This window comes from Etheostoma spectabile, chromosome 21 (genome assembly GCF_008692095.1).
Source record: "Etheostoma spectabile isolate EspeVRDwgs_2016 chromosome 21, UIUC_Espe_1.0, whole genome shotgun sequence".
NCBI lineage: Eukaryota > Metazoa > Chordata > Actinopteri > Perciformes > Percidae > Etheostoma > Etheostoma spectabile.
In genome coordinates, this window is record NC_045753.1 from 17,969,950 (window position 1) to 17,985,021 (window position 15,072).

Genomic DNA, 15,072 nt, shown 5'->3' on the forward strand with positions numbered 1-15,072 from the left:
ATTGGGTTCATATTTCTATAGAAGCAGATGCACACCATTTCCAGTTATTTGCCCAAGTTTCATGTTTCTAGCTCATTCCAGCTCACGGGAATTTGAGCTGGTGCGTCCTACCACTGTAGTAAAGACAGGGAGCCCTTTATAATAATAATAATAATAATAATAACTAAAACCGATTTGCCGATGCGGTTTGAACCTTAACTATCTTTAGTGTAAAGAAGAACAATAAGTCCTGGAAGTAATGGCACGGCCTCCCCAGAGCCCTGATCTCAACATCATCGAGTGTGTCTGGGATTACATGAAGAGACCAAAGGACATGAGGAAGCCTATATCCACAGAAGATGTGTGGTTAGATTTCCAAGATGTTTGGAACAACCTACCAGCCGAGTTCCATCAAAAACTGTGTGCAAGTGTACCTAGAAGAATTGATGTAGTCTTGAAGGCAAAGGTCACACCAAATATTGATTTGATTTAAATTCCTCTTCTGTTCATTCACTGCATTTTGTTAATTGATAAAAACTTAACACTTCCATTTTTGAAAGCATTCTTAGTTTACAGAAAATGTTCATACCTGCCTAAAACTTTTGCACAGTACTGTATATATCAATTTAATAATATTAAGTATTGGTAACTACTTCAGTTCTTGGTTAAGAGGTTTTCAGGTTGGTTTTTTTAGGTCTATTTAACAACATATCACCAACATATAGGTCAGCAGGCTGTGTTTAATAAGATCATGCATAATCATGTTTATTAAACATTTTCATATTAAAAGAACCTGTTAAATGATGAGGATTCAAGAGATGATATCAAATATTTGCCGTTTATAAGATGGTTAAAAATAAAATCGGAGAGTAAAATAGCTTGTTGGCTTTCTGTGAGTTAGGGATGGCAGCTGTCCCACTCTGAAATGTGGCAACTGTCCTGATTAAGCTCAAGAGACTCCTTACAATAGACTCACTATGAAAAGGTGCCACGGTTTCCAAAAGAAATAGATGATAGGAAGAGAAGCTCATAGTTAACTCCTCCACAGAATTTCCACTTACTGCGTCGGCCATGTTCACCACTGCTTTGGCAAAGTTCTTCGTCTGAGCGGACGACCTTCGAAGCTGCACAAACTAACAAGAGGAGAGAGAAACTGCATGAAACATTTCATCTTTTTCTGTGCTGATTATAAGTCTTAACAGAGGATTATAATCCCTATTTCATGAGAGTCACGCTCACTTCTTATTACTGCCTTCATGCAGCAGTTACAGAGATAAGGTAAAAGAATCTTCACACCTACCAGTTCATGGTCGTTGACCACCATCAGCTCGATGTACTTGGTCTCAGTCTGGACTGTGCGCTGGCCTCGCCGCACCTGGAAAAGACAAAAGCCATATTTTTGAGTCTGCACGCGTGCAAGCTTGCTCGCACGTACTTAAATATCCTTAGGCATCATTAGGTTAGACTTTAACACTTAAAAACTCAGCATCGGGACTGTTCAGCAATGGTTTTATGAAATTTGATGGACCTGGCAAAAATAAGTAAAGAACCCAACTGGTCTCACATTTTGATTCAAATTTTTACTAAATTCTGATTAGTGCACAGAAGTATGTGACATCAACATTTTTCAACTAATACCAGCCCATTTAAAAGCAGTATAAGTGCAGACAAAAGGCAGAACTGTCTCAACTGAAACCTGTAGGACATGTCAAAATAGATGCAACAGAGGCAAAGCATGATTAGCGTCTTTTGTTAGACAGACCATGCCTGGTAAAACCCATCTTTCAGACTTCACACCCTCAGTTTGCAGGCTTTTCCCTTGAGAAGTGTGTAGTACAAGCCCAATCCAAAATTAATCAAGTGGCATAGCTTGAGTAATTTTCTCAGATTTTAGAAAGCTCCTCCAGACATACGCCACTTCTCTCGCTTGTTTTTATCTTATCCTATTAGCATGAAAGCTGAGACAAGCTATCAGCTTGTGTGTGAAACTTTGACATCATCTGACAGACGTCTCTGTAAAATATTAATTGTTTGCATATCTCTAATGTTTCCCTCATGGTGACACATGCATCAAAGCATGTGACGTGTGGCTGGCGGCCTGTGTGCATACATAGCGTATGGCCATCTGAAAACTGACTTGTCTTTTTGAGCGTCTCAGTCCTTCTGTAAAGATGGGCTTGTCCTCTTCAGACCAGTCGTCTCCATCCTTCAGCTCACCGTCTCCCTCAACGTGGCTGTGCTTTGTGCTGTTCAGAGAGCACCCTAGGACACACACATTTAAATGTTTTTATTTGAAACAAGATCCAAATACTCTGGGAAGAGTCCTTGACAAGGTGACAGGTCTACATGGCTCACATACTTTTAAAAAGGTCTTTCCATTTATAATGCTCAACACATTGAGGATAAACAAAGCATCTCCGTCTCCATATTTTCCGGCTCCCTATTATGGCTGAAACAGAGCAACACTTTGCAAGCCTTTTGCAGCCCCCCCCTAGCTGCATTCCCCTGACCACATTCTTATGGACATGGCCTAAACTTCCAAATACCAGAGTTATTAGTTTACAGTTGTATCCAAGTTGGTGAATGAAATCTACCAGTGGTTGATATTTCAATAGTTTGAAATAGCAGCAAATGTCCATATACGGATCAAAGCAGCAGCCTGCCTCAAAGATACAGATTTCATAGCCTCATTTAAAAATTACAATGTCAGGAATGTTTGGAATGTTTTTGAAGTAGTCACTGTCAGATGTGTTATGATAGAACCAGTTGAATTTTACAGTGCTGTGCTTTTAAATCTTGTCCATAGTCATAGTTTATCTTTTGCAAGTCCTTTGCAACCAGATGGTCATGTCTTGCCACATAGAGTCCTTTATAGTTGTAGCATCCGTTTAATATGTGTGGAATTTTTCCTGTTGAGTTGGGTGTAATATGCAGTAGGGTTTGTAGTTTGATGGGTACCATGTTGCCAAATTGTACCTGGTTGGGAAACACAGTAATCTTGAATATTAGGACGCCATCTGAGATTGAGGAGTTTATTAGAACAGAATGAGCTACAGAGTGGTCTGCAAATTGAAGTAATGCAAGCCACACACACACACACACACACACACACACACACACACACACACACACACACACACACACACACACACACACACACACACACACACACACACACACACACACACACACACACACACACACACACACACACACACACACACACACACACACACACACACAAAGTGTCTAGTCATCAATCCAGGGATGGATGTGACCATGTATTTCAGTCCACTGATCTGCAGGAGAAATCAATATCACACAGCCAGTGGAGGAAAGGGAAGAGTATAACTGGCCAAATGGAAAGAGGGAGAGAGAGAGGGTGGGGTGAAAAGACAGGGAGAGAGGAATAGCAGGGGTTGGGTAACAGGAAGGAGGGGGGAGGAAGCTGAATCTAGAGCGGCAGACGAGTGTCAGGGACAAAAAGGTGAGGAGGAGAAGAGGCAGCCAAATGAGACGTTTAGTAAGGGCAAGGAGGGCAGCTGGACAACCTGAGCAGGACACTGTACGCTACACGTGCGTGTGCGTGTGCGCGTGCGTGTGCGTGTGTGTGTGTTTTTAAGAACAGCAACCTAAAAACTGTTTTGCATTACAGAACATTGGATTGCTTTAGACCATCCAAAGTCAAGGACAAGGCTGAACATGTCTCCAAATAAGTAATAGCAAACAGCCTTTGGGTTATTTGGGTTTATCAGTAACAAGCTGTGTCCTACCAGGTTTCTTCATAATCTATTCTCTTGAAATGCAAAAGAAGGACCAAATATATGATATTGCAAAGTCTAATCAAAATCAAGCCAGATTGAGATGTCATGAAAGTCTATAATTTGTATTATAGCTGGATTTGTGCAGCAGGTATTGTGTAACTGAGGATTAGAATTTAGAAAGTAAATGGCAGACTAAAGACAGGGATTTAGTTTCCATCAAGCTTTTATCATTACATCAGGAGGGACTGAAATACAAAAAAGGAAAATACAGTAACTGTGAGGAGTCTCAGCGTGGCGTTTCTGTGTTGACGTTGGTCTTACCTGGACAGGGAGGTGGGAGGAGGTCAATGTCCGGCATACGATACACAATGTGGTCATTCTGCTCCTGAAGGGCATCCAGACAGAGAGAGAGAGAGAGAGAACATTGTGTTTTGATAAAGAAAATGTACTTTTGGTTAGTTTCAGGAGTAGACCATTTCATGAATAAAAAAAATGAGAAGTAAAAATGGAAATCTGACATTAAAGTTGTACCAGGCTTTGCTCAACTGAAGGGTAATTGCTCTTCCCTGTCAAAGAGCATGAATATGTATCACTGAAGCGTTCATTGTTATAACGTGACACACGCATTGAAATGACTTCTTCTCATGCTGGACTTTTGTCCACAGCTTCTCGGTTGTGTCCTTTGAGGTAGAGATGGATTAATGGGAAGAAAAGTGCTCTGATGCATAATTAATCAATCTACACTACAGGACACTGTGGTACACTTGAGCTAAGGATAAATACTTTATGAAAATAACCCATCTGCACTAGAGAGCCAAGAAAAGAGAGGTGGGAGGGAGGGAGTTTGAAGATGAGCTGGGAGGATATTGATTCATCTCTCCAGTCTATGTAATTGAGCTGTACTTCGATTACTGTGGGCCTTAATGGGGGAAAAAAGCTCAGGCTTTTCCACTACAACACTTTCCTCCCACTCCCTTCGGTCACTTTGTTATACATCCATTTCTTTTTAATACCAGATCTATTCTAAAATCAAATCTGAGTATTTTTGAAAGATCTAAAAAGCCTTTTGTTTTCGTCGGCCATTTGAAATATCTCCTCTCTCCCTCTGTCTCTGTAAGATGATGTCTCCCACAGATATGACATAGGAGATGCGTTTCAGTGGAGGTGGGTTGTGTATCAACTCAATACTTTACGTACAGCAGCTCAGAGATAGAGCAACACCGTCTGGACTGACACTAAGTCACGGAGACAGAGAAAGAAAGCCAGAACGTGGGCGACTTTTAACCATATTTTGTTGAATTTGAAAGATTGGTGCCAGTTTTGAGAATTGCTTTTCACACAACCATATGGCTGCCTTGGTTTGATGCCAAGGAATTTGATATGCATGTTTAATACTAATTTGCCTAGTTGATCCTCCCTACTGGGTTTCTCCTTCCAAAGTCCTGACTCACCTCTCCACTGGCCGGTTCAATACCGTACGAAAAGTTCCCGTCAGAAAACATCCCCCTGGAAAACACAAAACATCGCAACATGTTACAGCTTGTCTGGGGATGTTTTTGTCCGTCTGTGTTTTTGTCCTTTTACTATTAGCCTCTACCAGCACATGTTTTGTAAATGTAGTAACAGCTTCTAAAATCATTCTGTATTTTTTTTTTTTACATATTTAATTTTATTTATTTTTCTCTTTTTTCCATCCTCTTTTTCTTTTGTTTTCTCTGTCCTTTTTTGATGCAATATTTTTATTTATACAATATATATATATATATATATATATATATAAAATATAAATATTATCATTATGTTACTACTAGTATTGTAGTAGTAGTAATTTTATTAGCTCATGACATCAAACTGATTGTGACCATGTAATAACATAATTCATTAAATTTAAAGGAATAGTTGAAGATTTTGGGGAAAATGTTGCCTTCTTCATGTGAGTCTGATGAAAATGATATGTAGATATGAAGCGGGGGAGGGAACAGCTAGTCTCGCCTACCTTTCTTGTCTATCCACTGTCACTAACTAATAAAAGGGAAAAAGCCCCCAAATCCTTTTTATTTTTATTTTTAAAAAGACTGGAAATGGGGGGACACAGCTAGTCTGGCGCTGTGCAAAGGTAACCGAATCCACCTAGTAGCTCATCTCTCATTTGTTTAATCCGTGTAAAAACCAAAGTTTAAAATCGTCAATTCACCATTTTAAGAGCAGTAATGTGCCAGACTATTGCTTGGCTTTTTGCACAGATTAAAAAAACGTGTTAATTATTGAGCTTTGGAGATGCTTGAAGGGGATTTTAGGGGACCAGATGGCTGTTGCTCCCTGTTTTTAGTATTCGTGCTAAGCAAAGCTAAGTTAAGCAGCTGCTGGCTCCAGCTACGTATTTACTGTACAGACATGAGAGCAGATAAGCTTACTTGTTAACTGTCAAACTATTCTTAGACTATTTTGTCATTTTTTTACATCTCTAAAAATGGGAAACAATTTAATTTTCTTCTTGATGACTTTGTAGAAAATCACATTAAAAAAAAAACTTTGGGTCTTGACTGAGTCTATATTTCAGATAGAGTGACGATGTTTACTCAAAGTACTGGACTCACTGGAGGCCGTGGCAGGTGGACAGAGCAGCCCAGGAGCCCGGCAGGCCGCGCACACGCCCGTGGTAGTAGCAATGCTCTCCTCCCTGGAAACAAACCGTAGATTACATTGAGACACTGAATCCTCCATCATCCAGTAACACGTTCACCCCATATTTTAACCAACAAATGACTGTGAACCCCTCTGATCTCCAGGCCCCTAAATACACACAGGGTAGGTATTTACTGCCAGCATGGGGCCTGGTGGGTTGACTGAAGTATATTAGTTACTACTGTACGACTCCGGGGAAACCTACACCAACAGAGGCTGCAGCTGAGTTAAGTTTCACCAAGGAAAAGCTGTGTGCTTACAGTGTGAGTGTTGGAGAAAGCAATTAAAGTGCGAGGAGGACAGGGGTCAAATGGGAGAAACTTAGCAATGGACTCTGGTTTCACTGTACAGTAAAGTAAGTTTTTTTTTTTTTAAAGTCAGCTTTGTCCATTCATGGACCTTTGATTCAGTGATGAATTTGGCAACAAACCACACAATGGCAACCATTTCCGTTTCCTGCAGCACAAAATCAAAGAATATCACAGACGGATCTCAAGGTTACAGTGTCTTTGTTAATGGATATCGGACCCCAAAGAATGACTGTGCCTCTTACATCTACAGAAACCTGACTATAATGTTTTCTTACATAGGCTAAAAACTTAATGACAGTAACATGTAGAAATAGTAACCGTAATTTGTTGGTTGTAATTATTCTGCAGCCAGCAGCTGGTTTCAATTCAAGTTCCGTTTTGAAAAGCTGACAAGTAAATTGACTATTGTGAAACCTGTAGCGTGCCCATTTAATATAGGGATAACATGGCAAACTTTGTCAGTGCATGGGCCACTTTCAGTTTGGCAAAATGCTGTAAGGTGTTAACCATACACCCTGCTTCCAGATACCTTCACCTGATTATTCATAATCTCCTGAAAGGCCCCGACTAAATTATCCTGTTTTGAATATAGTGTTGCGTTTCCATGCTGCCTCTCACAGTACAGGAATGATCAGATTACAACAATCTGAGAGGATACTTGCCACTGTCAGTCAAGCAACACGTGTGTGAGCGAGCTAACAAAAGTTGTTGAGAAAATAACTTTGTATGGCAGACAGAGTTACAATCAGGAGAGGAGTTTCTCATATTCAAGTTCTAAGTGGATGGAGAGAACGGTCACATATTTTTTTGTAGCTACATGGAAAATATGGTGCGTGTGTGTGTGTGTGTGTGTGTGTGTGTGTGTGTTTTAAAGAGAGGGTCAGTTTCAGGTGTTTGTAACAGGTGTTTGTAATGAACCCCAATAAGTCATGTCTGCCACCTGAGCCTGCTGTTGTCTGGCACAGCTGATAGACCAAAAAGAAAAGGGGCAATGTAGAGCCTCTGTTCTTTATGCTTGGTCAACCTTTAAACTTTATTAAAAAAAAAATCTTTCGGACATGCCGTCAAACATATAAAAACTCCTAAAAAATAATTTATCATCACAACTAAGACTTCACCCCGTTTCTGTGCATTAAGTAGCTTCACGATGGGATCTAAAATGGACTAACATTGGAGCTGGGATCTGCTTCAAATGAGGCTTTTTTATCCCTCAAACTTCATGTTTTAGATTTCAGAGGACACACAGTGCTGGTATGCTTTTGATTACATTTGGGGGAGGGGGTGTTGACGCATTTTGTCTGTTTTGCTGTTTTACACTGATCTGATTACACTAAGGAAGCTGTTAAAAATTGCACACCTTAAAAGGCTATACTTGCTTTTCCACGTGACAAAACTAAGAGATGAGGCCTCCACTTACCGACTGGTAAAAAATAAGTGTCTGCATCATTCTTAAAGGAAGAAACAAAACAGATATAAGTTTCTAAATGAACATTAACATCACTACTACTAAAGGGCCATCCACACCAAGAATGATAACTATAGTGTGAGTGTGTTCTGACTCAAGTGGGTGGTGGGGGCACACCACATCATGGTAAATACACTTAAAGCCAATCAAAATCCATCTGAATTTACAACATGGCACGGCAGAGAGACACAGTGGAGAGATTTGTATTTGTTCCACACAGGTGGTCAGTGGCGTGACTTTAATTTCCACGCTACGATCCTTTAGGTAGCTCAACATTACTTTGAAAGTGCAATGAAAGCATTTCTAATGCCACAGAAACCACTGAGAGGGAATCTTGTGTTTTGGATGTTATTATCATGCTGTTGGTGAATTGTCTGTGTTTTTGTTCCGGTGCTTTGCACCGCTCTGACACCAGCCCTTCTGCTCGCCCCGGTCCATTCATCATTCTTGGTGTTGACGGGCCTCAACTCCTCTACGATAATTGGTTCGTTGGGTCAAAAATGTATCACAATTCCTTAATATAAAACCTATGGGATGTATGGATCACAAGCGATGTCCCAGCAATAATAACAAAAAACACTAAATAGAAATACATAACTTAAGAATGTAACACTACTTTATCATTTTAGGGATCAGTGCAAAGATATAGAATCTGAAAATGAATAACAAAAATGATCCACTTAAATCTATTATTATAATTATTACTATTATTATTATTATTATCATCATCTAGTATTTTTCAAACAGCTTAATCAAACAGATTTGGTACCAGTCCATATATTGAGGTAAGGACTTTAATCATTCATACCAAATAGTGAGACAGCCTGCAGCACTTAGCCCGGGGCATGATCATAAAAATAAATAAATAAAAAGGTAGGATTACAAGGCTAAATGGAGGAAATCAAATTGCCTAACACAGCGGGGACACACTGACTCCGAGTGCGCTTTTCAGACGAGATTTATGCGCTTCAAATTATGAACACTCACACACACAAAGAAACGTTCTTGTACATGTGTAAAAACTAAACTAAAATAATCACAGCTTGAACATAAAATATGTGAGGTAAGCAGGACATTACATTAGTGAATGAAATGAAAACTGTTTGCTAGAGGCAAATAAACGGTTACATCCAGGAGAGAAGAGGATTACATGTGACATTAGAAACTAACTGAATTAGAAAAGCTGGAGTGTACTCAATGTCCGGACTTTGACTCAGCATTTTTGAGCTGAGTGGAGCGAAGGAAAGGTAATGTGCAGGAGCTAATGTAAAGAGAAAGGAAGACTAGATGGAACAAAAGCATCACGAAGGAATATTAGACGATCTTAGTGAGGAAGCATGTTCATTTTTCAGATAAAATAAAGACACACTTAACAGTGAAACTATTTTGAACATATACAAGATTTAAATGAATGAGAACCGTGAAATTAAATCATCCTTTTGGGTTGGATTGATGCCAATTCAATAATGACCAGGGCTTGAGATTATTATCTAATATTCAATGTGGTTTACATTGTCTTTTAGTGCATTAGTCTTTAAATAATATGGTAAGTACCAATCAGAGTGTCAGGAATTTATTTTTAAAAACAACATCCTCATTGACATCTAATATGTTCAACCAATCACAATATATGAAAGTTTGTTGGTGCTCATGTTCAAAGAGCGCTTTAAACATTTCAGAAAAGAAAAATTAAGAAATCAAAAAAGCCGGTATTCAGCAGGACATACAGTACAGTATAGTATGACAATATATTAAAAAACTGCTCAAATCCATTCCAGCCCATCCTCTTTTAGCCGTGTGTCATTGAGATTCAATGTGAACAAGCCGGCCCCATCTTAACACAAGATCATAGATCCCCAGGGACCAATAAAAACAGTGACACATAAAGGCAAGGCATAAAGGCAGTAGGAATGTATTGGCATGTCACTTAAACTAAATAAATTAAGATGGAGATTGGGGTGGCGGGGGAGGGGACTGGATCCACCATGTTCTCAGTCCAGATTGCAGAAAATGAAATGTCCATATAAGCAATTTGTGCATTTCAATTGTGTAATTTCTCCATAGATGCATTATGTGTTTGCATGTGTAATGGAAAATGTGCAAGTGTTTACATATGTTTGGTTCCAATTGGTTTATTCCCCCTAAATGAAATTAAACAGAATCAATAACCAATAGCAATAGCGCTTGTTTATCTTGCCTCTTCAGGTAGACATGCATAGAAATGGTAATTGTTTTTGTACATGTATAAAGGTTAGTTATGTGTATAAGCTAGTGTCAATGGCTTTGGAGATGTTTTGATTCTGCTAACAATTAGCTCATGCGTTTTGCTACATACTCTGGTTTTTGTACACATCAAGCTGAATCTTTGGCGTCCAACAGCTGTCTGGCACATGGACATGAATTGAAATGGTTGATGTTGTCCTCTCCTTTTTGCATTATAAAATCTCGCTTTCTCTGACCAATCAGTAGATGGTTGCCAAGGATAAGAGCAGTCAGCAGCAGCAGTGTGCGTCTATTTGTCATTTTATGAGGGAAATTCAAATCATGTCAAATTTCCAGAACCAAGTAAACCAAATCTTACAACCCCCATCTGCCATGACTTTTGGAACCCAATGTGTAACATCAACTGGTCAGGTTAAAATCAAACAAATGAAGGGATATTGTGTGTAAAGGGAGGAATCAGATCAAGCTCAATCTCTATAATATAAAACGATAATCCAAATATCAAAGATATAAAGTATAAAGTTATATATATAAAGTTGATTATGTAAGTGTATGTCTATTGTCAAAAATCTTTTAAAGCTCTGGTAGGGAGTATATTTGGCATCATTGAGCAAAAAATCTATAATAACCTTTCTGCATATTGAAATTCAATATTCTGTGACAGAAGACTCTGGCCACTCACTGGTCATTTCAAAGAGAGAAAACGTTCCTATTGGTTGTGTACAAATGCAGACAGAGAGGAGCGGTAGAGTTGCACAAAGAGGTCTTACACTACTTAAAAATGTGGCAAGTTTTTTTTGCTTTCTACTAGGCATGCACAATTTGGGGAAAAAATATGAATCAGGATATTTTAGCTAAGAATTGATATCACAAGGGTAATGTTTATTGCACACATGAACCATGACAAAACAAAACTAATTGGCAGTACCAAACATAGATTACTTTTGGCACCCAAAGCACATTGCGCATCACCACAAGCGTAAACAGACGCTTCAATGAAGAGAAGGGAGAGCATTGCAGCGATTTAAAACCCAGAAAGTAGTAACGTTTGGGATGAAGTCATTAAAAAAAACACAACATATAGTTATTTTAAAATTAAATCATGAACAGGGTAAATCAAGATCAGGATTAATCATACTACTACTACTACTACTACTACTACTACTTTGTACTTAATGTTACTGTTATAACCACATTTTAATCTTCGACCAATGTACGGTATTTTTTCAGATTTTCTTAGAATTCTCAAATATTAATAATGGTGTTAGCCCAAAAATTTGTCAGGCTCTACATGTTTACATATGCTCTTTTGCTATTGAAAAAACAAAAAACATGATAAAGTAGGATTTCCTTTTAGAGGAGTAGTTCCACATTTTGGCTAACCTGCAGCGTCATATTTACTGTACAGCCATGATAGTAATGTAATGATCTTCTTCTTCATCCAACTCTTGGCAAGAAAGTGAAACAAGTGTATCTCTCAAAATGTTAATTTCTATAAGATAGTCCTACCATATTCTGTGACAGTTGCCCGTCCTCATCATAGTGACGTTCCAAATAGTCTGTAGACAGGAGATGGCTGGAGAGAAGAGGATGAAAAATGTGAGGAGAGCAATAATCATTCTAACATTTAGTGATAACCTGAACTAAATACATTTTTGAAATAGCCTGATTGTGTGTTACTTTTAGCGGTCATTATGGCTGATTGCTATTTAACAGAATAGCATTGCTTGCGTGAATCTAGATCAACACATTGATTCATAAATAAAACCAAAATGTGTTCAGATTCATTTATTACAAGTGTTTAGAAAGCCAGTGAAGGTTTTACATAAATGCGGTCCATTAGAGCAATATGTGGCGAGTGAAAAGAGGGGGAGGGGAGGTATACACTTAGCCTGCAGCCAGTCTGTATATAACACCAACAAGCAGGATGAACAGTACAACACTGTAGGTGGGCGGGAGAAGGATGAGGAAAAATAGGCAGTAAGCGTGTGCCTGCAAGTCCAGTTTTGTCATTGACTGGTGTGGTAAGCAAACCATAAACGCTGTTTGGTGCCTCTGTGGTGCGGATGTGTGAATGCTTTGCTGGTAAGTGGTGACTTACTGGTTGAGTTCCAGGTCAAGGATGAAGGATGTGCCAAAGGCCTCCACCAAGAAGCTGCTCTGGGCCAGATGAAGGGGCTGAAGGAGGGAGAAGTTGGGAGAAGAGAAAAGAGATGGAAAAAAAGGACTTATATTTGATTACATTTACTACGATACTGATGCAAGTAGCAACGAAAACACGGAAAGTGAATCTGATTGATTATGTCTGTCTGCTGCTGGTAGGTTTGTTCCCTTCAGTAAATCAACTAAATCAATAAAAAAAATCAATGGCCTCATTTGAGCAATTTCCAGATTGTTGATTTTTTTTCTTTTTCTTTTATTGATCCCCAATGGGGACATTACAATTTACACTCTGTGTCCTGAACTACACACACACATGCTCAGGATCTATACATGCACTAATGGAGAGATGTCAGAGTGAGTCGGCTGCCAGCCGAACCAGCGCCCTGAGCGGTTGGGGGGGTACGGTGCCTTGCTCAAGAGCACCTGGCAGTGCCCAGGAGGTGAAGTGGCATCTCTCCAGTCACCAATCCACACCATCATACTACATAATATACGGAATGTACTATATACTATAAGTTTTTTAGTTAGTTCACAAGAAGTCAACATACGTTAACGTTTTATACTAACAGATGGGCCCCATTTACACCTGGTATTAACTTGTGATCTGTATCTGGGTCCGTTATCTGTAATGACATCCAATCAAAGGCTCTTTGAATTTACACCTAATATTGATTAAAAAAAAAAAGCACTTTCATTTGTGGCCGCAGTGTGATTGGATCTCAATATGCAAATTCATTAAAAAAGGTTGGCTGACTTATCAACAAGGCAAGGCAAGGCAAGGCTTGCTAGCTAATATTACTTACTTTTGGGGTAGTAATGCTACAATGCCCGCACTATCAGACGTCAATAAAACTATGTCCTTGAGATTCCACCGATGATTATAGTGGAACAAGAGACAGCAAAATTTCCAAAAATCCAATCTTTTTTAGTTTTTATTTTGGTGTTCCTGGAGCTGTTTTACCACCATTCACATTACTTGTATTACTTTTTTCTTTGCCATTTTTTCAGAAAGTGTCTAATTCCAGCACACCCAAAACAAAAACAAAATGAAGTATGCATACTAAAACAATGAACACAATACATACTCAAAAACGGCTTGGAATTAGTATGGAGTTGGGACACAGCTTTAGTGTTGTATTTGCATTTATAGGGGTTTCCTGTTCATGACTTGAGTACTGCAATACTGCACTCCAATCTCCAACCAAGTGCATTTTAAAATTACTTTCTCTCTAAAGCCCATAATCACAAATTTGTCTCAGATGGCTTTGCAAATTGGTCCCTTCTATCCCTGGACATTCAATTCGGAATTCAATTGCCAGATTTACAGAATAGACAGAAGTGGCAGTAGTGGAATTACAATTTTGAAAATGTCTAAATCTCAATAACTGTACATGTTTCAGTTCCTATTTATGTCTCAGCTCTGTGCAAGGAGCTCCAAAGTAAACTGGTAGAAAATTAGCATTAATTAGTCCTTAAAACGCCTAAAGCTTACTTTTAGATTAATAAGCCATGCATCTCTTACTTTAAATCACTGCATGGTGTTTATCCCTGACAATGACTTAAAGAAATGACTCATTAATTTGTCAAGTATTTCAGTTTTTCAGAAGGAAATGTAACATAATATGATAAAGCGAGTGGAGGAGACGAGAATAACGGTGGATGTTCAAAATAAAATAACAGAAGTGTGCATAAAGACCAAAGCAACACAGATATGATAAAAGGGACATCCTAGTCTAGTAACCTCTCCCTGAAGGCGAGCCAGCCTCGTCCATCCCTGAGGCTTTTTAGGATAAAACTGGGTGTTGGGGCTCATTGGCTGTCTAACCTTGCTCCAAGGTGAGCCCAAGCCACATTATAAGACAGAGCTCTGTGGTGGCTCCCATCACGACTTATTGGCCAAGCTGCAAGCAAGGTCTCATTAGTACTGCCTTGCACTCTCTGCAAACCACTTAGTATCAATCTAAGCCTCCACTGGGTCCATATACAGCAAGATAAAAAGCCCACAATGGTGCATGTGAGCAGAGATAAGACCGCTGCACCAGAGCTCTTACTGAGGAGATTTGTTATTGTATTTATGATTTTAAAATAAAATCCTGAATATTCAATCTGACACACCATACAGTATCTCAGCTCTCAGACATTGAATCATATAGTTGATACACACAAATAGGATGGCAATAAGAACAAAATAATTTGAAAAAATACAAAGAAATGACTTCTCTCTTCTCTTATATGAGCATAAGAAGCCTGTTGCAGCAGCTCCTGATTGTATGTGTGTGTCTTTAGTCACTTTATTTTTAGTAAAGTTTGTAGGCTACAACACTTTAATTTTTGTACATCTGTGATGAGGATGGCGCCTGTAAACTTCGGAACTTTTCCTTTAGTTGTGTTCTTACTTTGGTAGTTTTTTGTAACTGCGTGCTACGCACAAGGCAGCTGGACTCTCGTTTACGCACGCGATCAGCTGATAGCGCTGTGTGGA

The 15,072-nt window shown here is 39.0% G+C and overlaps 1 protein-coding gene across 1 annotated transcript in view; it reads right to left on the bottom strand.

The window, feature by feature from the left end:
- adam11 (ADAM metallopeptidase domain 11) overlaps window positions 1-15,072 on the bottom strand; it is a 29,309-nt gene that overhangs the window by 9,805 nt on the left and 4,432 nt on the right. Inside the window, 8 exon segments of the mRNA XM_032503079.1 lie at window positions 1,041-1,112; window positions 1,280-1,354; window positions 2,117-2,241; window positions 4,065-4,128; window positions 5,195-5,249; window positions 6,341-6,423; window positions 11,937-12,003; window positions 12,529-12,605. Coding sequence (XP_032358970.1) covers window positions 1,041-1,112; window positions 1,280-1,354; window positions 2,117-2,241; window positions 4,065-4,128; window positions 5,195-5,249; window positions 6,341-6,423; window positions 11,937-12,003; window positions 12,529-12,605 — 618 coding nt within the window.